This window comes from Ambystoma mexicanum, chromosome 5q (assembly GCF_040938575.1).
Source record: "Ambystoma mexicanum isolate Mex_15411 chromosome 5q, UKY_AmexF1_1, whole genome shotgun sequence".
Lineage (NCBI taxonomy): Eukaryota > Metazoa > Chordata > Amphibia > Caudata > Ambystomatidae > Ambystoma > Ambystoma mexicanum.
In genome coordinates, this window is record NC_090933.1 from 1,356,264,731 (window position 1) to 1,356,289,551 (window position 24,821).

Below are 24,821 nucleotides of genomic sequence, written 5' to 3' on the forward strand. Positions count from 1 at the left end.
AAAGAGGGCCCCAAACAGAACCAAAAGGGTAAGCCACCAGGGAAACCAAATCAGGCTAGTGTACCTCCTGGTGCCAAACCAGAAGGAGGTCAGAATAAGCCACCATTCCAGAAAGCATTTGGTAGATGCTTTGTTTGTGGCTCTACTGACCATGTGAAAGGAGATCCCAGATGTAAGGGTAAACCTTCAGGGGTCCAGCTTGTCTCCTTAGCCTTCGCTCCAGAGGAGGAAGTCCAAATGGCAAGTGGAAACTTTCTATTACTGGCTGATGAACCCATTGGAGCCTCAGCTAGTGTTTCTTTAGTGTCTCTGGGTCTATGGGAACAACCGAACTTAGATGTCTATAATTCTATCCCCGATAATACTAAAGAGTATTATAAGGATACTGTCCAGGTGAATGGTCAGGAGACTCCTGCCATTAGGGACACTGGGGCCAGCATAACTGTGGTGGACAAATCATTTTCTCAGGCTGAGGATGTTGCTAAGTCACCCAAATGCCTCACCAAGTTAGCTGAAGGGCCTGTGGAGATGCTTCCCCAATGACCAGTTCTCATCCAGTGTAATGACATGTCTGTGAAGATACCTGTCAGCATACAAAGTGAGGTGCCAGGAAGGGGTCTGCTGGGTAATGACTTGAAAACTCTTGGAGTAGTGTCACATACCCCCAGACCTCCTAGTAAAAGGTTACAGGAGCTCACCAGACCTGCAAGGGAGAGAACCATGAGCGGTACTCCCAAGGAGATGATGAAGAAAAAGATCACTCCTGCTCCACTAGAGATGTCAGCTGCTGTCTCTGAGAAAATGGAAGAAAAAGGGAAACCTAAAACTTCTAAAAAGAACCTCAAAGCCAGCACTCCAGTGCAGCCAACAAGGACTTCCCCTAGGTTGTCCAAAGTTACACCAGTAACTCCCCCTGCAGCTGAGGCTGAGAGGGAGGTACAACCCTGTGTGGTTGAACTAGACTCTGAAGAAGAGCTAGTGGAAGGCCAGGAACTCATTGGAGATCTGGATCCTGTTGACCATCCTGAGCTGCAGTCTTTACTGGCAGAAGGTGGACCCAACAGGGCGGACTTCAGTAAGGGACAGAGAGAATGTCCAACTCTGGAAGGTCTTCGCCACCAGGCAGATGCTCAGGCTAAAGGGCAAGAGCCTGGGAAATATAGGTTACACTGGGAAGATGGCCTCTTCTACAGTGAACCAACCAAGTCTGCACCTGGGGACAACAAACGACTTGTAGTACCCCAAGAGAACAGACCACAGTTCTTGCAGTTAGACCATGAGATCGCTTTGGCTGGTCACTTGAGCTTCAAGAAGACTAAGGAAAGGCTCTCACTCTACATTTATTGGCCAAAGATGGGGGCCGAAGTAGATAAATACTGCAGGAGCTGCCACACCTGCCAGACTTCTGGTAAGGTTGACCCCAAGAATGTGGCACCTTTAGTGCCTCTCCCAGTTGTGGGAGTCCCATTTGAGAGAGTAGGGATTGACATTGTTGGTCCCCTTGATCCTCCAACTTCCTCAGGCAACAGGTTTATACTAGACCATGCTACTAGATACCCTGAGGCAATTCCTATGAGGACTGTTACAGCTCTGGCTGTGGCAAAGGCCCTCCTTGGTATTTTTACGAGGGTTGGGTTTCCTACGGAAGTAATCTCTGACAGGGGGTCAAATTTTATGTCCCACTACATGAAAGCCATGTGGAAAACCTGCAGAGTTACTTACAAGTTCTCAACTGCATACCACCCTCAGACAAATGGGATGGTTGAAAGGTTCAACAGAACCATGAAGAGCATGATAGGTGCTTTAGAGGACCCCCTTAAAAGAAAGTGGGACCTTCTACTACCATGCCTTCTCTTTGCTTATAGAGAAGTCCCTCAGGAGGGAGTAGGTTATTCTCCCTTTGAACTTCTTTATGGTCATCCGGTCAGAGGTCCATTGGCCCTGATCAAGGAGGGGTTGGAGAGTGCTCCTTCCCCCAAGCCAGTCAGAGTGACTGACTACATGATAGGTCTCCGGAGGAGAATGTCACAAATGATGGCAGAAGCAAGTGATAACTTGAAAGCTGGACAAGGATTGGTCAAGCACTGGCATGACCAAAAGGCTAACATGGTTGAGTTTACTCAAGACCAGCTAGTTCTCATTATGATTCCAACAAGGCAGAGGGCCTTGCAAGACAAATGGATGGGACCCTTCAAAGTTGTGGGTAAACTTGGAAAGGTCAACTATCTGGTGGACTTGGGCAACCCCAAGGACGCTCCAACAGTGTTCCAGACCAACAGACTAAAAGCGTATGCCTCCAGACCTGATGTAGGAGCTTTGCTTCTAGCATCATCAGAGGAAGAAGAAGAGAGTGAAGCTCTTCCTGATCTCCTCAGAGGTTTACCTTTAGACGAAAAGATTGAAGGAGTAAATCTCTCTTCAAATCTGACACCTGAGCAACAGGAAGAGTGCAAATCTATGTTGAATCAGTTTGCCTCTCTGTTCTCACTTTCACCAGGCTTGACCCCTTGGGGACAGCATGACATACTCACTGGTGACTATCTGCCAGTCAAAAGCAGAGGATATCGAATGTCAGAAAATGTAAGAACCCACATCAAAGGTGAGGTCAACAAGATGCTTGATCTCGGGGTAATAGAGCCCTCTACTAGTCCATGGTCTAGCCCAGTTGTGTTAGTACCAAAGGCAGGATCTAAAGAACTTAGATTCTGTGCAGATTACAGAGCTCTTAATGCCGTCACTAAGACTGATGCCCACCCTTTGCCAAGGACAGATGAGTTGGTGGATAGACTTGGTGCAACCAAGTTCCTCAGCACATTTGACTTGACGTCAGGCTATTGGCAAATAGCCCTAACAGACCATGCCAAGGAGAAAACTGCATTTTCTACCCTAGTTGGCTTATACCAGTTTAAGGTTATGCCTTTTGGATTGAAAAATGCACCTGCTACGTTTCAAAGGATGGTAAACCAGGTTCTGAACGGGATGGATGACTTCTGCATGGTATACTTGGATGACATAGCAGTGTTCAGCAATTCCTGGGAGGAACATGTGGACCACCTGAGATATGTTTTGCAGGCACTTGGAAAGGCCAATCTGACCATAAAGGCAAGTAAATGCCAGATTGGACAGAGTAAAGTGGTCTACCTTGGACATGAGGTAGGAGGTGGAGAAATAAGGCCTTTGCCCAGTACGATTGAAGCTGTGCAAAATTGGACAACACCTACTACTCAAACCCAGGTATGAACCTTCTTAGGTCTCACTGGGTATTACAGGAATTTCATTGAGAACTATGGATCCATAGCTTCTCCACTGAATGTCATCTCCTCTCCTAAATTCCTTAAAAAGGTTAGGTGGAATGAGGAATGCAATCAGGCCTTTGAAACCCTGAAAAAGGCTCTTTGCCAAGCCCCAGTTCTCAGAGCTCCTGACTATCACCAAACTTTCATTGTGCAAACAGATGCTTCAAATGTAGGAATAGGTGCAGTCCTCAGTCAACTGGATGGGAAAGGTAGCACCCCATTTGCTTCATCAGTAGAAAACTGAAGGATCCTGAAACAAGGTGGGCAACCATTGAACGAGAGTGTTTTGCTATTGTGTGGGCTCTGAAGAAGTTTAGGCCATACTTGTATGGTTCTACTTTTGTCATTCAGACTGACCACCAACCCTTGAGATGGTTAATGCAAATGAAAGGGGAAAACCCAAAACTATTGAGATGGTCAATCTGCCTGCAAGGGTTCGATTTCACCATTGAGCACAGGTCAGGGTGTCACCACCAAAATGCTGATGGTCTCTCTAGGATGTATGTCATCGACTAGAGGTATGAGATTCATCCAGGAGTGGATTAAATCCTCCTGTCTTAGTCTTAGTCTGGGGGGGGGTGGCGAGTGTTAGGGAGAATTCTCTCTTTAGGCTGAATTTCCTAACCTAGTGAGTCCCCCAGCAGCTTTGCTGGATTTCTGGAGTTTGTTTTTTCCTCCTGCCAAGAGTGAGACTCTTTTTCTCCCACTCTTGGACATGATTTATGGTATTCCTTTGACTGGTAATGTGTTTTATGGGCTATGGGGTCCTTTACTCCATAGGGTCTCATGTGTTTTTCCTATGTGTGTTACACAGCACCCTCCGTGCAGTAACACAGGGGTGTCATAGACTCCATACCCTGGGACTGACTACTGTCTCCCAGGGCATGTAAATTCACCATTGGCTTTACTAGTCCCAAATTATTAACAGAAACCAGTACAAACCATCATATTGTGGACGTACTGGTCAGGGCAATTCGATTGCCCTGGGGTCAGTTAGTCGAGGGGGCACGTCTCCGTCCCCCCGATCGAGTTTTGGCTGGTGGCAGTGGAAACTACTTTTTATATTCGACCGCAAATATTTCACTATGGAATTTTCCCATTGTTCGAGGCTACCAACTTTAATTATTTAATTTTCATAGCCTCGAACATACCGCCGGTTTATTTAATTAATATTAATTCTCCGGTTGGTATTTTTTGCCAAGACTCGATTCTAAAATGGCGTTTGTGTTCTCTTCTGTGACTCCAACCCAAGTCGAGCCCTTTGTTCCACTTTTTGGCGGGCTTCTCCACAGAAGCCTCCAAAAGTGGTGCCACTCTGTCTGGGTACCACAGGGGGTGTGGGAGGGGGTTTAGGCACCCTGGACTGAGTTACCTTGGTAACTCAAGTCGCACTCTTGTGTGATTAGCCCAAGTGGTGAGCCGGCCGGCTCACCACTTAGCATGTTTGAGTGACAGCTAGGCTGAGTGAATGGGGTTTTCTGCATAAAAGCAGGGCTTTGGGGACTGGAACTTCAGAAGTCCAAACAGGACCTGAGAATCCGACGAGGGAGAAGCTGAGCCGACCTACCACGACGACACTCCCGGTGGAGCCCTGCAGAACCGACGCACCACTTCCTGACGACAGAGAAGATCTCCCGGCTGGAGAGGCTTCTTCCCCTGACTGGTGGGCACAACCAGTTTACCTTTCTTTCTTCGCACCCCAGCCTGGTTTGTGGTCAAACTGCCCGTGCCAAGCACCCCGGCAGCCAGATAGCCACTCACCACTGAACTGCGAATCACCGGACCGCTCCTTGTACCTGAGAAACTCCGCGGCTGGTTTCTTCCCTGGCAGTGCAACGGACTCCTGTCTTCCTCCACGACACGATCCTCTCTTCCCCCGGATGAAGCACCGACTTGCATCTGCTGCCAGGAACAACTGCCCCCGCTGGAGCGTTCTCACCACGTTAAGGTACTGTGTCCGCCAGGCCTCCCTTTCTAAAGATTGCAACAAGGTCATAATAACTCCTTAACCTTCTGGACTGGGCTGGCCGCCTTGACCCTCTAACTGGTCCCTTTCTTTGATCAAACTCCTTTTTGAACCATTACAAGACTTTTGTGCACTGCAACCGTATGACCTTGGACACATTTTCGTTTCGATCCTCTTAAAGCGGATTTGGCCTACTGACTCTGAATTCACGGTTTTACTTTGCCTTCCCCTCCTGTTCTGTTCTTGTAAAAGTGTTGGGATCTGTTTCAAGTTGTTCTCTGCTTTTCTCTCCCTTTTTAAAAACGAATTATTAGAGTGCCATCTACGTTAAGCGCTCACCGCTGTCTGAAAATAAGTGGGGCTTAACTTAAGACTTGTCTAATAGTCTTTTAAGGGAGTGTATATCTTTTAGTGACCGTGTTTTTGAATTGCTTACTATTAGTGGTTTTAAATAAATAATTATCTCTCTTTTACAGCAGGCCCTGGTCAGTGTTTACTTGTTCTATTGTGTGCTCTTGACCTATTGTGAATACTCTGTATACTGCCTATCTCTTCTTGAGGGAAGTCTGACTGCTCAGCCACAGCTACCAAATGAATCTGTGTGGTACAGACTGCTACCAAGTGGGTTTACTGCCAAACACCTGTAATCCTAAATCTGTTGCAGTGGTCCCAAAGGGAACTGCACAGGTTTCTGCCTAACACCACCTTACCCACCGACAGCTTCTTCTTACGCTCCCACAAGGCCTTCGATGTAAGCAACTGACAGTTGACAAAGTCATCCGTATCGTGGTCCTCCCCGAGGCACCAGAGGCAAGTGTCGTGCGTGTCAGTCAATGACATCTTGGACCCGCACACCCAACACTTTTTAAAACCCGACCGCGGGATCGAAGAAGCCAAAGACACCATTTCAATACACAAACAGGTTCGAAGAACCGAAAGAACAGGATTCAGTAGAACAGAGGCGTGCCGAGATCTCCGAATGCGAACACGTTCGCGGAAAAAACGGAACTGACGCTACGGGCGTCATGCCTCCTACTTATAACATCCGGTGACATCAGCTCGACGGAAGCCCTCGAGGACAGCGTATTGACGTCATCGACGCAGATGCCTAAAGATTTTCCGAAGCAGCACAGCTGTGGTGATTACTGTCATAGATATGGAATACGTCAAAGGTCCCAGTCCCCTCGAAATAGTAGTTTCTTCCTGTGGTATGACATGCACCACTGGTCCAAACATATGCTGTGTGTGTGAAAGCAGGAGGTTTCCAATTCTCGAAGGATGGTGAATAGTTCACGAGTGTTGGATTTTGCATTAGGGATGCAGGCTTTGTAGGTAGAGACTTTTGCAGAAATGAGAGGCTTTTGCAGAGATGATGGCTTTTTTGTATAGTCGGGACGCAAGAGAAAAAATACGTTTCTTGGCTTCTGAGGGAGTTTTTTTCCAGTTTGCCTCGGCAAGCCGTTGTTTGGAGCGAAGTGTATGCAGTTCGGGGGTGAACCAGGAGTTCCTGTGTGCACAAGTTTTGAGTTTCTATGGCTTGAGAGGGGCAATGGTGTTGATGGCCTCTGACATAGTTTTGATGTCCGGGTCAGCCAGTGTGTTGGGGTTTGTGATAAGGTTGGGCGCTTGTAGTAGGGGGTTAAACAGTGGGGCGATACCCTCTTTGGTTATATTCTTATAGCTATGAGCTAGGGTGGGGGTAAGGAATGGCAGTAGGTGTGGAGTGGGGTGAGGGAGACATAGTAAAGTGCACAATGTTGTGGTCTGACCACAGGCAAGGGTCGATAGTAAGGATATTGACATGGCATTTGAGGTCTGCAATCCAGTCAAGGATACAACCTTTGTTGTTTGTCAGGGAGGTGACAGTTTGTTGAAGGCCTAGGGAGAACAGTGAGCTTGCCAGTGATAAGGCAGTAGGGTCAAGAGGGTCATTGTACCCTAGGTTGAAGTCTCCTAGAAGAATCATTTTGGAAGTGGATTTGATATTAGTACCCAGGGCTGCTAAGAGGTTCTCCTTGAAGGAAGGTGCAGGTCCTGGGGGACGGTAGATGATGTGGAGGTTGATGGTGTGGGCATCTGAGAGGGAGAGTTTAGTAGAAAGTATGTCGCAATTGTCGGGATACGTGGAGTTGGATACTCTAATGGCTAGGGAGTCTTTTGCAATGAGTGCTACTCCTCCACCACTGGCATTTATTCTGGCACAGCAGTAGCCTGGGGGGAGAGCTGTGGACAGGGCAGGGCCTGTGGCATCTTGTAACCATGTTTCAATGGTTGCAAGGAGGTCAAGGTTGTCAAGGTTATGGGTGGTAATCAGGTTGTGGATGTCGAGGGCACGTGCAGGAATAGATCTTGCATTAATCAATGCACAGCTTAAAACTGGTGTTGATGTAATTCTTAAGGGTGGGCAGGGAAGTGGCGTTTTGGCTGCAGTCTTACTGTGTTAACAGGGTTTTGACGAGCGCATTGAACGCAAGGTGAATGTTATGGAGGTAGAACTCGCTTTGGGATGTGGGAGTGATTGAAGGCGTTGTTTGAGCACTTCTGCTCTAGTGTCGTGGAGCATACTTCTGGGGAGTTGACTGTGCGGTCTCCTAAACGGGAGTTTGTATGGGCAATAGGTTGTGGAATGGAACGTTGCTTTTGGCATGGTGATAGTAGGAGGGAAGCGCGGTCGCTTAGCCAGAAATTTCTCACTGAGTGGTCTTGAGGAATAGAGCAACTGTGGATGGAAGCTGGTGGGGCAATGCGTCTGCTGTTATCAAGTGCCAGGTCCAGAGTTTGCGGGCGAGGGGTGCTGTGTCCTCCAAACTTAGTTGAGGTGGCCACAAGGACACGGTCATTAGTAGTGGAGATAGAAGTGGTAGGGCAGGTATACCTACGGGGGAGCCGAAGTAAGTTATTGGTGGGAGGAATAGGGTGGGTGTAGGAGTCATTCGAGGTGTGGAGGTCGAGATGGTGCAGTACTTGGCCCTCTAGGTTAGGCTGGGCTCCAATGTGAATGGCAAGGAAAGGGATGCGCCGGAAATTAGGAATAGGAAGGCGATTTGTGGGATAAGTTACGGGTCGCCATTGGAGCGCCTAGGCTGGTGTGTGTGTGTCTGTGTCTGTGTGTGTCTCTGTGTGTCTCTGTGTGTGTCTCTGTGTGTCTGTGTGTGTGTGTCTGTGTGTGTGTGTGTGTCTCTGTATATGTGTGTCTCTGTGTGTGTCTCTATGTGTGTGTGTGTGTGTGTGTCTGTGTGTCTCTGTGTGTGTGTGCGCACGCGCGCGCAGTTGTCTAAGTGGCATACTGCTCAACATGCAGATGGGGCTTGTTACGGCCCCAGTGGGTGAAAGGTTATCTTTGGAGTCGTGCGTGGATCTGCTAACTACGGTTTCCATCTTTGGAATCTCCGATGTAGGGGTTCCTTCTCGGGAGTCCTTCCGCCGGCATGGTGAGGTAGTCGGCGTGTCGGTCCGCCCAGGGCAGGCCAAGACAGGCATCATCATGGCCCTAGAGAGCGGCCCTTTGGAGAGGATCGGCTGCGCTTGCCCGCTGGGATCTCCAACCTTCCATTGTGGCAGAAGCAGCCAATCATGCTGCTGGATGCAGGAAGGAGGCTGAGAGGCCTTCTGGAAGTAGAGTGGGGGCTCCCCATTTTTATTTTTGGCCAGTACTGACCTATTCTTAGGGAGTAAAAGTGCCGATACACCCCTTATCTGTAGCGCTGATCCCGAGTCTCAACACTTGCAAGTCATAGGCTGAGTAGTGTGGGTTCACCTTGCTGCTCTTACCAGATCCCTACCTAATAATAAGTTACAGACAACTTTGTGTGTATGGAAAATTTGTAGGCCGTAGGCATTTTATTTTCTTACAGAAAATCCATTATAACAAAACATTACATATACATATGCTTTTGGGCACATTGTGTCCAGTTCCGAAGCCGCTCAAGGCTCCTTCTGAGTCTTTGTTATCCCTGAGCCTTCGTTCCTGGGCACATGCCGCCACACCTCAGTGGGTGTCCTTTACACCCACTCAGGTCCCCCCCAAAAACCCCCTACCTACAGCCTCTTGCCTGAAGTGCCCTAAAAATGTTGTCGGAAAAAAAACCCCATCCCAACCTTTGATAGGTGCACTCCATCTTGGTGGAACATGTCCGGGTTGCTCCGGTGTAAGCCATGTCTTATGAAATGTAGACTTGTACTCTTGCAGTACTTCTCTACTGATTTATTTAACTTTTTCCTTGCTGTCTCGATCGCATGTCTCTTTTGTGCCCCATGCCAGATCCTTCTAGGTATTATCTCTGACATGAAAATCTCTGTCTTCCACCAGCTGCGAGCCAAGCTATGCAGTGACTCACAGATCTCCCTTTGCAATTTGCCCCTGTTCGTGCTCACCAGATCGTTCCCCCCTAAACGTATAACCAGGTACTCGGGGGGGGGGGGGGTTCCCTGAAACCTATTAAGTCTGATAGCCTGTCGTGGATGTCCACCCAGTGCATCCCCGGGAGGCCCCACCATGATGTAATTGTGTTCCTGAAATGTAATCCTTGATTCACCCTCTTCCAGCCACCTGCCTGCCCGGGTCACAAAAGAGTGCCCCACTATCCAGGCCGATTTGTAGGGTCCGACCTCTGTGGAAACGGGGGAGATAAATATCATATCAGTTCCTCCCTTATGTATCTCTTAAAACATTGCGATTTCCATCCCCCAATTCGTTTCACCCCCTTCGTCCCCAGGCCCCCCGCCCACGCAGAGGTTGCTGCCCCTATCCTGAAAGAGTGTGTCCCAAACTCGGCTGGATCCCATCCCGCCTTTGCCACTGCCTGCTTCAATACCGCCTGAAACTGATACCTGCTGAGCGCGCGGCCGTCCCTATGTATCAATAACTGCCCGTCAATTTCTGGTCGCAGATCTAAAAATTCCCTGGTGATGCATCTGGGACAGTGGTCCTCTCTGATGCAATTGAGATCTATCGCTCTCCCCCTGCCTGTTTGGTCTGTCTTAGATTTCCTTAGCATTATTGACATACCTTTGTTGCCCATACTGATATCTTTCCTTGCCAGGCCGTCTCCTGCCACCGTATTCCTGGCCACCAGTTCCCCTATTCTGAACGCCCTGTAGTACGCTAGCGCAAATGCTGCCCTGAACAGCACAGTTTCGTATGTGCTACTGCATATATTTGGTAGCACTTTCAGTAAAATTATCAACTTCCCAAAATTGACCGGCCTTCTGCTATCTGGCTTCTTCCCCTCTAGCTTCGCTCATCCCCTCATCGCATATTTTATCTTATCGCTGTCAGTCGGGTCCGGTACGCCCACCACTTTTGCGGTATATGCCACCGCCGCTAGGTGCGCTGCTGCCCAGCTTTTCTTTTTACCTTTGGCAAAAGCCCCTTCCAGGAATTCACAGATTTTTTCCGTTGATATTTCTTCCACCACTTTTACACCCGTTTCCAACAACACATCTTTTACACTCTTTGCGTACTGCTTACCCGTCTTGTATGTCAGGGCATTCCTGGTCAGCTTGTCGATGACCCTTTCTTTTTTCCACTCTTTTTCCACCACTTTTGAGTCGACCTTGAGGCCAACCGTGCTTTCCTTTCTTTTCCTTGTCGGCGTCCGGTCTCTGCTCCCTGAATCTCTCCCACTGAAAACGAGAGATTGCATCAGCCACCACATTTTCCTCCCCTGCGATATGCCTCGCCTTTATGCATGTATTTAATTTCAGGCTTTCCAGTGTGATTGCCCTCATCAATTCCAACACTACACTGCATGATGCACTTCCCTTGTTTAACACATGCACTACTGCTATGTTGTCCGACCATACCGCCAACTCCTTATTGCCTAGCTCCTACCCCCATGCGCATACGCGACCCATATTGGGAAGAGCTCTAGTAGCGTTATGTTCTTTGTCCATTCCGCCACCTGCCATGATTCAGGCCACTCATCTGCACACCATTTTCTCCCCAGTATTGCTCCAAAACCAAAACCACCGGCTGCGTCAGTGAATAACACTCTTCTACCTTCCTCGTTCACTGGCGAGCACCATATCACTGTACCCCTGAAGTTCACCAAAAATTCAGCCCAGACTTCTAAGTCTCTCTTGATTCCTCCTCCTAGCCTGACACTGTGGTGCCCTTTGGTAGCACCTCTTGTCTTCAGCTCGATCCTTCTCTGGAACACTTTTCCCTGCGGTATGACTCTTCCTGCGAAGTTCAGTTTCCCTGCCAGTGCTTGTAATTCCTTCACGGTTTTCTTGTTTCTTCCTCGTAGCTCCTGTATTGTTTTGAGTAGCTCCGTCACTTTGTCCTCTGGGATCCGACACCTCCCCTTGTTCGAGTCGATCTCTATACCTAGAAACTGGATCACCTGTGTTGGCCCCGTCGTTTTCTCATCTGCCAGAGGAATGCCCCACTCACTCGTTATTTCTACGAATTTTTCCAGAGTTGCCTTGAACATGTCTGCCCCTTTGGGGCCGACAAATAAAAAATCATCTAGGTAATGCACCATCATGGACTCCCTCATCTCCTGTGCCACTGCCCATTGTAAAAATGAACTTACCCTCTCGAAATATGCGCACGAGATGGCACAACCCAATGGGAGGCACTTGTCGATGAAGTGTTCCCCCTCCCAGTGTATCCATAGCCATTTTTGTGATCCGCTGTTGACTGGCAACAGGCGAAATGGCGATTTAATGTCTGCTTTCGTCATCCATGCCCCTTCCCCTGCTTTTCTGACCAATTCCACTGCGTCTTCGAAATCTGAATATGTTACTGTTGCTTCGCTCTGAGCGATGCCGTCGTTCACCGAGGCCCCCGGGGGGTAGGATAGGTGGTGTATCAACCTGTATTCCCCTTCCTCTTTCTTTGGCACCAGCCCTAGCGGAGAGCACAAGAAATCTTCAAAGGGTAGGGCCATGAATGGGCCCTCCACCCTCCCTAGTTCCACTTCCTTCATGATCTTCTTGGTCACTATCTCTCTGTTTTCACTTGCTGATTTCAGATTCCTGGGAATGCCTCGCCCTCCTTGGCCGGTGAACGGGATGTTGAACCCCTCCCTAAAGCCTCGCCTAATCTGCTCTGCCGCTTCCTGATTGGGGTAATCTCGGAGCCACTTTTCCATTCTCTCGATCTTTACCGGCGTGGCCCCTTTCCTGCTCCAGTTCTTATTTCCGTGTCTCATCTCTTCTGCCGCTCGGAGCTGCGGCCCTTGTGCACTTGGAACTGCTGTGGTCTCCTTTGCATCTCTCGCATTTGTGGCTGAATTTGCACTTCCAACCCCAGCTGCATGGTACCCCTTTTTCAAAGCTCCTGCATTGCCCTGGTTCTGTTCGAGCCGTCCCCGGGCTCCCACTGCCCCCACCTTGTGTTGTTGGGGGCAGGCTGCTCTGCCATCCTCTCTGGGGCCCAAAATTTCCGCTCCGAAAACTCTGTTCCCTGTATCTGTCATAACTGGAGTCGTATCTTCTGTTACTAGATCTCTAATCTGTCTTGTAATCGTTCTGCCAGTACTGCCTTCTCTGCTGACCACCTGTATCCCGCTCCTTGGAATCCCATTTTTCTTTCAGCACATTAAAGATGTAGAGGTTGAAATTTTCCTCATCCCAGCCCATGTCCGGGAAGCAGTCCATCTCCTTTCTGAACTCATGGTCGTACTCTAGCCATGCGTCCCCACCAAACGCTGCGTGGACCTTCAGCACCCTCTGTTGATAAGCAACTAACGCTACCCCATCTTCCGGGAATTTCTGTAATATGATTGTCGACATTATGGTAAAGGCCAACATCCAATTATCGAAGTTCTTAACTACTGGCCCTTTTTTTGAGTAAACTCCTTTCGTCCTCCTTCATGTCTTCGACTGCTACATTCATCCCCCTTTTCTGACAATCTAATAATGTAAATATATCGATCAACTCCTTTCTCCAAATTTTTTCCTTTACTTTGTCATTTATGTACCAGGCCAACGCTTTCATTGACCTGCCCTGTGCGTCTTTACCCATGGTTGGCCTGCCATACTTCGTCATGAGTGGTGTCTCGTTCTCTACCGTTGCCGCCGTTGTTGTTGCCCCTACCCCTATGTTTGGGCCTACTGTCTACTGGTGTCCCTTGCGGTGTTGCGACCAGAACTTCCTTGAGCTCAACTGGTGCCCCCTGTGGGGTAGGGACCAGGGCCTCTTTGGGTTCTATCCCTGCCCTCCCTACCCCACTCCGCTTTTCCTTGCTCACCACTCCTTTCCACTTTACCCAAGCTTCTAGATGATCCCTTTCTTCATCCTCACTGCTGGTTTCCTCTGACGAATTACCCAACCATTCTTCCCTGCTCTTCCGTCTGCTCTTCCTGTCGTTGGTTCTGGGCGACTTACCCGAAACCGTAACGCAATTTTTTAACATCTTTACTATTTTATTCCCAACATTATTATTCACAGTACCTTTCTTTTTATCCTTCCTCTTTTTCTTGACCATCGTCTCCGTCTCCTCCTCCGTTCTTCCTGACTCTGCTCTCCCCCTCTTCTGTCCTGCTGCTGTGTTCGATGAACAGTAGGGGTGATGCTGCCTTCGCCCTTTCTTCTTTCTGCATTACTTCCAGCACCCATTGGGCTCCATACTCCTTCTCTGCTTTTCTTGCCCATTCTGAGAATTCTCGGGCCCTCTTTGCTCTCCCATCCGCCATCTTTCTCGTCTGAATACTGCCGGTCCCGCTTCCGTTTGGCAACTGCAACGTCTCTCCCTCTCGCTCGCTCCGGTGTCGTCTCGGTTGCTGCGTTAGTCTCAAGCGACAAACGCTGTATAAAATGCGTGAACCCGCAAGAGCTCCGCTTATGGAAGGGTCGAAAGCGCGTGAGCCCGCAAGAGCCAATGTTTTTCCTTTCCCTTCTCCAGGTACCAAGAGCCTACCCGAGAGAGGTGAGCTCTTACCTGGTTTGTGCCGCCTCTCCTTTTCCAGGCTTACTTATACCCCCCCTGGCTTCGTACTACACCCCATCCTGCCCCAGCTCGACTCTCACAGGGATGCTTTACACTGAATTAGGTGGAGCACACCTGGCCCAATGAAGGCCTGGACTAATGGTGGCTCTGTACTACACCCCAAGCTGCCCCAGCTCGACTCTCACAGGGATGCATTGCACTGAATTAGGTGGAGCACGCCTGGCCCAATGAAGGACTGGACTAATGGTGGCTTCGTACTACACCCCAAGCTGCCCCAGCTCGACTCTCACAGGGATGCTTTGCACAGAATTAGGTGGAGCACACCTGGCCCAATGAAGGACTGGACTAATGATGGCTTCGTACTACACCCCAACCTGCCCCAGCTCGACTCTCACAGGGATGGTTTGCACTGAATTAGGTGGAGCACACCTGGCCCAATGTAGGACTAATGGTGGCTCCGTACTACACCCCAACCTGCCCCAGCCCGACTCTCACAGGGATGCTTTGCACTGAATTAGGTGGAGCACACCTGGCCCAATGAAGGACTGGACTAATGATGGCTCCGTACTACACCCCAACCTGCCCCAGCCCGACTCTCACAGGGATGCTTTGCACTGAATTAGGTGGAGCACACCTGGCCCAATGAAGGACTGGACTAATGGTGGCTCCGTACTACACCCCAACCTGCCCCAGCTCGACTCTCACAGGGATGCCTCACACTGAATTAGGTGAAGCACACCTGGCCCAATGAAGGACTGGACTAATGGTGGCTCCGTACTACACCCCAACCTGCCCCAGCCCGACTTTCACAGGGATGCCTCGCACAGAATTAGGTGGAGCACACCTGGCCCAATGAAGGACTGGACTAATGGTGGCTCCGTACTACACCCCAACCTGCCCCAGCTCGACTCTCACAGGGATGCTTCGCACTGAATTAGGTGGAGCATATCCTGGCCCAATGAAGGACTGGACTAATGGTGGCTCCGTACTACACCCCAACCTGCCCCAGGTCGACTCTCACAGGGATGCTCTGCACTGAATTAGGTGAAGCACACCTGGCCCAATGAAGGACTGGACTAATGGTGGCTCCGTACTACACCCCCAGCTGCCCCAGCCCGACTCTCACAGGGATGCTCTGCACTGAATTAGGTGAAGCACACCTGGCCCAATGAAGGACTGGACGAATGGTGGCTCCGTACTACACCCCCAGCTGCCCCAGCTCGACTCTCGCAGGGATGCTCTGCGACTCTCACAGGGATGCTTTGCACTGAATTAGGTGGAGCACACCTGGCCCAATGAAGGACTGGACTAATGGTGGCTCTGTACTACACCCCCCGCTGCCCCAGCTCGACTCTCGCAGGGATGCTCTGCGACTCTCACAGGGATGCTTTGCGAATCTCACAGGGATGCTCTGCGACTCTCACAGGGATGCTCTGCGACTCTCACAGGGATGCTTTGCGAATCTCACAGGGTTGCTCTGCGACTCTCGCAGGGATGCTCTGCGACTCTCGCAGGGATGCTTTGCGACTCTCGCAGGGATGCTCTGCGACTCTCGCAGGGATGCTCTGCGACTCTCACAGGGATGCTTTGCACTGAATTAGGTGGAGTAAGAAGATGTTTAAATACAAAATAGATCCCGACTTGCTACCAAGGGTCTAACGTTTCCAAAAGCCCATAGCTCAGTGCCTAAAGGGCAACAGATGTTACCTTGGCCCGATGCACTACCTCTTCCCACAAGTAACTGTACAGGGATGAGCAGTATACGCCTCCCCTTAAAATAGATAAATCCATGTGCACCCACACAGCCCCCCTACAAGGTATATTCTGCTCGATTACCTAAAAGGGACTGGTCAGTCCTCTCTTCATCCCTGAGGTCGCAATGCTCATGCCGAGGGCGTTTGCCTTCTTTGATCGCAGATGAACCAGACTGCCTTCCATCTTCGGTCCTTTTCCGTATTGGCGCAGGCCTTGCGTCCTCGTGTGTCCATTGCTCCTGGCCGCCTAGAGGACCTTGCAGCGGGCACTCATCCTTCTCACTGCAATGTGTCCAGGACCAGCAGGAGGAGTGTCCTGACTCTGGGAGCTCTTCCTCCACTTCTCCTTTGCGCAATGTGTTAGATCTCACAGTCTCGAGTCCTGGTCAGGGAAAATACAATACAGAAAATGCAGTATAAATTAATCGACACACATTCAGTTAAAACGTCCTTGCGTTATACTGACACAAATTTCCGATTAGCAACAAAACTTAAAGAAATGAAGGGATGTCAAGTCAATAGTTCATTTACATGTCTGAGGGTGGCCATGGAGCAGAGGAAAGGGATCCTAGCATAGTTGTGCAGCGTGGCAGTGTACACAGGGGCTAGAGTAGAGGGACTAACAGCTTACACCCCCTCTGTAGACAACAAGGTCAAGAGGGCATTGTGTGGGAAGAGCAAGCATTGCCACCAGCTGATAGGAGCATCTAATTGCTTCAGAAACCAGGAGCAAGAACACGGTTGCTCCCAACAGGTCCCATACCTAAAGTAGCTAGTGAAAGAACCCTCGTGCACAGAACCATTGTCAGGTCTGGAACACTCTAGCTCTTTGCCAGAGGGATTCTGGAGCCAATCCGCTGCTTCATGGTGTGCAAAGGATCTGTAAGATCACTCCACTGGCTACCAGTCAGGAAACACTCTGCACTCTTCTCATAGCAGTTCACAGCCAAGAAGCCCAATTATTGCAAACCAAACTAAGGTCTAGCAACGACATAGGCTTTAAACCCAAATGTCATTTGAAAACTATGAGGGTCATGTTGGAATGTTGGTGGATGGAATGTGGAATGAAGTGAGGGAAGGCAGAAGGGAACGTGAGTGGCGGTTGGGAGATGGCCGAGGCTGCTGGAGAGAGAGGTCGCCACTATGTAAACATATATGAAGTGAAATTACTTTTCCATGACATTACAAGAGTCCTTGAGTAATATGTGGAGGATTCATACATAACTGGAAGTGAGGCCACCTGCCTCTTTGATGTCCAGCAGGGAGGAGCACTTGTCCTTTGTGCCACGACCATCCTGACTCTCCATCGATCCAGAAGCGGAGGCCCGACTCACACAGTGAGGAGATAGGAGCCCGTATATGAGCTGGGAGAGGCACCTCTCTGGGCCCCACATATGACTGCCAGTCTGGTGGCCACATTGGGGCCAGGGAATACCAACGTGCTGCCCGGACGGCCATCTTGAAATCGTAGAGAGAAACGGGTCATCTCGGCGGCCATGTGAAAGTCAGGTACCTTTGCAATGGACCTGCTAACACATCACTGGTGGCCATCATGAAGTCAGGCGCCCATTAGAAACTGCTGGCTTTTAGTCATGTATTTATTGGGTATTTATAATGCGCCTATACGCAATATGTTTCAAGCCGCAACAAGACAGGAGGTGGGGGGGTGGGGTGGCAGGGATGACAAACAAAAAACGGTCCTATACTAGGCCTTGAAACATTTGGATTGTGCAAATTGTTTGGGGTGGGAAAAAAAGTGACACAACGAAAAGAAAACAGTTAAAGGAGAGTTTGAAGTGCATAAGGACTGGGGCGGAGCCACAGCATGGCGAACATACCTGGTCTATTAGAGTTCCCGTCTTCTTCTGGGGAACCAAGTGTTAAGTGCTCTCATTGGAAGGAAGGGATCAGGAAGCCAGCTTTAGCAGTATGTGATACCAACACTTCTAATGAAAGAGGCTCAGCCCTTTCCCTGTTTGTGCGAGGCTGGGCAAGCGGTACTGAAAAGACTGCCAGACCCAACTGGCACGGGAGACATGGGCCAATTCGATATAAGCTTTGCCAAATTAGACAAGCAATAAGAAGTAAAAGAAAACTAAATTGAGCTCAATATCATTTTTCTTTCAGGGAGCAAAAGGTTGGGGAATGCAAAGAAGAATTCATCACAGCTCTCAAGAGGCCTGGCAAAGTGTCAAGAAGAGCGCACAAGAGACCAGCTCATGATAAAGTGCATCAACAAAGAATGTTTGTGAGGAACTCTGGAAAGAAAGAGATCAACTTTGGAAAGGGCCATTGAGATTACAAAAAATATTGAGCATACTGAGAGAAGCATAAAGAAACGTCACGGAGATAAGGGTGATGAGATGCACAAGTCCCCAGTGCAGTTCAGAAGGCTCAGTGAACAAAATGGACAGGCACAGTGCAAACAACCTGAAGAAAGCAGGTAACAAAGGAAATAATTAGAAGATTAAACCCGGAACCAAAGAAGGCACAGCATTTCCTCGCTCCAGAAAGGGAGACCCACAGTATAGAGCCAAGATGAAGAAGCGGGGGATGAAACGAGGCTATCACTCTGATAGCGGCAATCACTTTGTGAATGACGGAGCGTGCGTCGCGGTCCATTTCATATATCGAGAATGCGGCAGGAAAGGACATCTAGCCAACACGGCATGATAACCTGTTCTGAGGTGAGAGTTCGCAGCCACGGCTTTTTGCTCACTGTACCTTCACAGATGGGAAATATCCATTTGCATATAAGTCTTTCGCCCACCCACATGGGCAGTCCAGTATCGAAATGCTATGGCAATTCCCTTCTGAACAAGAGGACCAACAGCAACCCCAGACACGAGTTTCAGCCTTGTTGGGCCTCATCAGTGAGGTGAAGCTGTGTCTCTCTGAGCACGTCCAGAATGATACGAGAAGTTTATGAAGACAATTCAGACGATGCCGATGAGGGAGGAGAGTGTCCTCTGGGAGTGCAGTGTCACGGAGACTGAAAAGAAAGAAACACACACGCTGATGTGTAGGTAAATGAGGTGCTGGTGTCGATGCTGGTCATCACGGGGCCTGCAAGGGTGGAGGGATACATATGTATGTTACACTTTGGAAGACCCAAGAATAAGGGCCAATCCATATGGCAAAGGGCCAATAGACATTGTGAGACACTTTAAATTCAAGGGGAGGAAGGCAACCAGAGTTGTATACTGCACGAGGAAAGAAGGTGAACTACTCTCATGGGGTGACCGGCGGAACTAGCCATCAGGTTAGATCCACTTCATCCAGAACAAGTCTTGGTGGTACGATAAGCCTCGACCAGTGGAACAGGGGACAGTAGTGAAGTACCGTCGTGGGTTCCAGAGGTCTTTGAACAATAAAAAAGGATATATTCAAGAATTCTGTTCATCAGATACAACTCAAAGGTGATGCTATACCTATATAAACCAAGGTACGGGCTGTTCACTTAGTTCTTAGGCGAGAGCTGGAGCTGAAGAGAATGGAGGCTGAGAGTATCATTCAGAGTATTGAGGCATCATAGTGGGTGAGCCCTGTTGTGGTAGTCCGAAAGTCTAATGGTGCAGTGACATTAGTATTAATCGGATGAGCCTTAACCGGAGCGTGGCGGCTGAGAAGTTTCCACTCCCGAAGATTGACGAACTACTGATGAACGTGTCGGGAGCGCATGTGTTTTTGATATTTATTTTATTTTGATTTGATTTTATTTGCATTTGTTAAGCGCACTTGCAGCCAAGAGACATCGAGGCACTGTTACAGAATGTGAGAGGAACTTGTGATTAGAAGAGTGGATGACCATAGGTCTCATATTAGACCGGAGGTCTGCTTACCATCAGTTGGAACTTCTATCACACCATTTGGTCCATATTGATGTAAAAGAACCTGCTTGGCCTAGTGTCTGTCGCTAGTGTGTTTCACAAAGTCATATATATGTTGTTGGGTGGCGAGTGTGGTGTGATGCTCTATCAGGACGATGTGCTAATATAGGGGGCTGGTGGGAGCGACCAAGACCAGAGATTGTTGAGAGTGCTGAAGATATTGAAGGAGGCAGGTCTTACAATAGCCTTGGAAAAATGCAACTTCAGGAAAGACATAGTGCCTTATCTAGGTCATGACATCACAAGTGCTGGGATCAAACCAAAACATGACACCGTTGTAGCTATCAAGAAGATGCCTGAGCCAAGGAATAAGATGCAAGTTGCAGCTTTCGGGGTTTAGTGGAATTCTATAACAAATTCATAAAATGATTAGCAGGTAAGACTAGGAACATGAGAAGGCTTACGAGGAAGGGAGTGTCATTTCAGTGGCATGAGGCTATCTCAAGTGAATTCTTGGATGCGAAATAGAATGTATGACACGCTGCAGTGTTGTCAGGATTTAAAGTAGAACAGAGGACTGTGCTTTATACCGATGCAAGTGATTCAGGATTACGGGCTGTGCTTATGCAAGAAGTGAAGGGTGAGATATTTACGATAGCGTTTGCCTCCCGAACACTCAAGGACGCGCAAAGGAGATTCTTGGTGGTTGAGGGAGAGGCACGTGCAAGCTTGAGACTTATCTGTGGAGAAGAGGCTTTACGATAAGAACAGATCACAAGCCTCCAGTTAGCATATTCAATAAGGGAGGATTAGAAGGTGTGTGCAGGAGAATAATAAATATGGGTGAGCAGCCTTTACTTTGCACACTAAATACTGCATGGCCGTGCAGGCCTTGTGCTTTAACTCTTGCTACTAACATCTACACAATGGCGGCTGTTCACTCACATGCACTATGTCTAAGTGTTCACACCATATTCCTGTGGGGACCTTTAGACCGCCCCCTCCCTCCTGGTCCATTACAGAGTCTCGAATGCAGGCTACGAGGATCGATTTACAAAATTATGTAGACTACTAGAAAAAACAATCAATGTGATATGTATGGATCGTCTGACTATTGGTAGACGAGCTTACCGTGTGGGCACCACGCTCGACCACGGGAATCTGGCTGGCAAACTGGATAAGTCAGATGTCACTGAGTGTGAGGCTCTTGTCACGGGGCACCTGTTCAACCTGGTGGAAATAGTGGCTGTATGAATATCCAGGGTGAACTCAGGAGCATGTCATATTGACATCAATGTCATGGGCTTACCTGTGTCTAGGCAGCGTAAATAGTAACGAGGTAGCCGAGAAGTAAATCACGAGTCATTCAGACTGAATAGTCAGACGATCCATAAATATCACATTGATTGGTTTTTCTAGTAGTCTACATAATGTTGTATTCCCTCACCATGCTCCATTTATTCATTTTTGACAGCATCCACTGAACACCCAGACGTCACAGTCTTTTTGTCCTGACGAAGCCCCACATAAGAACAGGGCTACATTCCATCCCCAGAAGGGCCGAAACACTGTGGTGTAGATATTGACTTTTTGGTCACAGTGTTGCAATATTTTCATTGGTGGTTGTAATTCTGTTCACTTTGTGTAACTACTGTATTTGGCCCTGCATTATGACCCCTGTCGTGCTTGACCTCGACAGTAGGATTTGTATTGTGTTAACTCTATGTACTTCACTGCAAGTGATGCAAATTGCTGATATATGTGCTGCAATCTCTTTTTTCCTATGTGTTGAAAATGGGTGTTCTGCATGTATATGTTTTTGAATCAAAATGAAATTTGTTGAAATAACTAAAAGGTGAGAGACCATAGGGACTCCTTCCAAGCCTTCAGCCGCAGCGGCAGGGTTGCATTTTGTTGGGGATTGGTACTTATTGTGTTTACTCTTGGAGCCCACCTATTGCTCCATCTTCTGTTGTCCTTTAACCGTTGTGCCTAACTCATGCTTCCAACTGACTCCTTCTAAAGCGGAATCCGGATTCCATTATAAATCCACTCTAGTCAGCCGAACCGTGGGCCCCAGAGTTATAGAAACTGCCCCGCTCAAAGTGACAAATCAAATAGTGGCATCCGCTCCTCCCCCCAAACCCCACGCCGATAGGTGGTCTACTCCCACTCCAAACTATTGAGGGCCATGCATCTGATTGCCTCCCTCAGTCACAGTGATCTTCAACTTGCCCGATTACGTGTTCTCTGTTCCCTTTGAGTGGATTTGACAGAATATCAAGGCGGGCAGCCTTGGAGCACGCGCGAAGCGCGACTACACTGGCCCACTCCCCTCTTTAGAAATATTGTTTAGGAAACTCTGAAAGGTGGCAGAAGCGTTGCATAGGCCGAATGGCATGACAGCATATTCAAATCGACTGTGCTTAGTGGTGAATGTAGTCTTCCATTTCTACTCCTCGTTCGAACAAGGTTATAAGCCCTACACCCCCAATCTCCCAATTTGGTAGATTTGTGCTTTTTTTAGTTAGTGGAGAAGGACTGATATGAGAGGGAGCAGGTAATGGTCTTTGATGGTGATAGAATTGAGGCCTGAGAGACCCCTCTTTCCTAGGTACAAAAACCAACAGGGAGGCTGCTGGAGAACGGGACTGGCGGGTGAAACCTTTCTGTAAGGAATCTTTGAAATATTCCTGCAAGACTTTGTTCTCTTTCTGTGAGAGAGATTATATCAGCCCTGAGGACATAACGGCTCCAGCATTAGGTTGATTGAACAAGCATAGGAGCGCTGCAGTGGCAACTGGTCTGGATGATTTTATCACAGACATCCGAGTAAGAAGAATACTCAGTAGGTAAAGCAGCCATACCGTCTCAAGTAACAGCCCCTACCACATGAATACCTGTGAGTCGGGCCAGTGCCATGCTATAAATGGAATGATCGTGTGAACCCTGGATCAGTGGGATGGTCAATAATCTGAAACAAAGCAGACAGATTGTTCGATCAAGGTAATGGCCAGATTGTATGTCCTTAACTATGGTATGCCCAACCCTCCCCCCGAACGGAGGTACAGCGATTAAGTCAAACCAAATCTGATGGCTGTGGCTAGTGACCATTTTTAGCTCAGTAGTTCTTTTTGTCATATGTCCGGATGACGAAGACCAGCCTATGGCTTGTACTAATTTGGGTAGGGATTTGGAGATAATAGGACCCACTCTTTTAGCACAGGCAGTGTCCATGTAGTTTCCAGTGGCTCCAGTCTCCTTCATAGCAACCCCCCCTAAGAGGGTTCCAGACTGGGCAAAAAAGTCACAGTAATCCTGGTGTGTTCAGTAGCTATGGGATCCTCTTGGACTCATCCACCGTATATTCGTGTATATGGTCGAGTCAATGGGATGCTCCATTTCTTGACTGGCCTTTTGATATAATGTTCGGATTGACTGCAATAGAGACACAGATTGGACACACGCTCCTCTTTGTTCAGTGGCCCGCAAACTAAACCTATTTGCATGGGTTCATGCTCACTCCCTGAAGGTGGACCCGACCACACGCTTTTTTGGCTAGCGACACTGCAGGGTGCTTGCGCGCACCTCTTCTCTCGGGCATTCAGTAACCTATCTGTAACAATAGGTCTACAAGTTTGGAATAGGCTACTGGAATAGAGGGGACCACAACAAGAGCATCCTTCAACTCATCAGACATACCCCTGTATGAGACAGCAGCCTTTTTATTTTCCGACCAGGTGGTCTTTGCGGTCAGTTGATTTAAATGGGCAATGCAGGTCTACAGTGCATTTGTAGTTCCAGGTAGGTGGCTTGGGTTCGAAGACCTGATTCAAGACTTCTGTGAGGGCATTCAGGTCTTAAAGAATCAGATCATTTCCCTCCAAGAAAGGATTCACCCAGGCAGCTGCTGTACCCCCTAGATGAGGCAAGACAAATGCTGCCTTGATGGTGGCGTCTGGGAAAGAAGCAGGTCTACACAAAAAGTGTAATTTGCACCGATTTCAGTAAGTGCGATAAGCCTTGGGGCACCCAAAAACTGCTCTGGAGGTGCTAAAGGAAGAGGGGAGGACAAAAAGACAGATGTTATGCACCCAAATAGACCTTCTTCCTGAGAGTACCACCCTTGTGGGACCCTGAACTCAAGGTGCAGAAAGCTCAGTTGAAAGATCAGGAGGGATGTCCCTAAGCTCTCTCTCAGGCTGGACGATAAGAGCAACATTTTAATACAGGGTATACACTCGGTTTGATCCTATGAACATCGAGATAAAACCAAGCATACTTGGGGGGTATTCTCGAGTGTGCCAATATACCCAAGACCAGCATGAGAAACAGGACCAGGAGAGATGGATAAGGCAGGAGAAGTGAAAAGCAGACTCCTGTGGAATGCAGGAAAGGAATCCAAAACAGAAGGTACTCAGAAGTTCCAAATCCAAAGTCACATCCAGGTAAACAGAATCTGTCAAATGCTATTAAAAACAAGTCTAGGAACAGAAACCAGTTTCAAGTATCATAGTAGGAAAGTTCCAAAATGTGACCGAATCCAGAAGGGTTGACGAAGGGATGAAATCCGTACCAGACAGGCCAAGGTTGGTAGGAACACAGCATGAAACAAACTGCTACTCATAGTTTGGCCTTGAAGAGCAGCCTCCCTCTCCCTTCTGCCCTACTAAATTGGGAGAGTGAGGATGGTATCCGGCATTTTTAAAATGTTATTGTTTGCGTATTCTACACTTATACAGCAGGTAAATTCTGTTTCAAAGTGCCCACAGGGCAACAGGGAGGGGACATGGAAATGAGGCGCATTAAGATACTTTAAATATTAAATACAGTGGAGGGGGGAAAAGGACGAACATAGTATGGTGTGTGAGTATTCAGAACGTGCAAGTGCAGAAGAGAGGGGGCTGAGGGTGTAAGTGCTGGGATGCCCATGCTCTTGGGTGAGCAAAAGATGAAGTGCAAGGTATGGTAAGTGTGAGCCTGTAAGACGGAGGGTGTGCCGAGGCAGTGATTAGGATAGACAGGAGCTGGGGCCAGTTGTTGTGGGAGGTCAGGGCCCCGAGGAAATGATATGA

The 24,821-nt window shown here is 48.6% G+C and overlaps 1 protein-coding gene across 2 annotated transcripts in view; it reads right to left on the bottom strand.

Annotated features, from left to right (window-relative positions):
• The window catches only part of LOC138498141 (zinc finger and SCAN domain-containing protein 2-like), a 166,898-nt gene that overhangs the window by 46,741 nt on the left and 95,336 nt on the right, over positions 1 to 24,821 (bottom strand). Inside the window, exon 3 of one of the 2 annotated variants that reach the window (XM_069622017.1) lies at positions 15,999 to 16,298. The exons of the other annotated variant lie outside the window; for it this stretch is intronic. Coding sequence (XP_069478118.1) covers positions 15,999 to 16,298 — 300 coding nt within the window. The remainder of the gene's footprint in view (positions 1 to 15,998; positions 16,299 to 24,821) is intronic. 2 annotated transcript variants of the gene reach the window in all.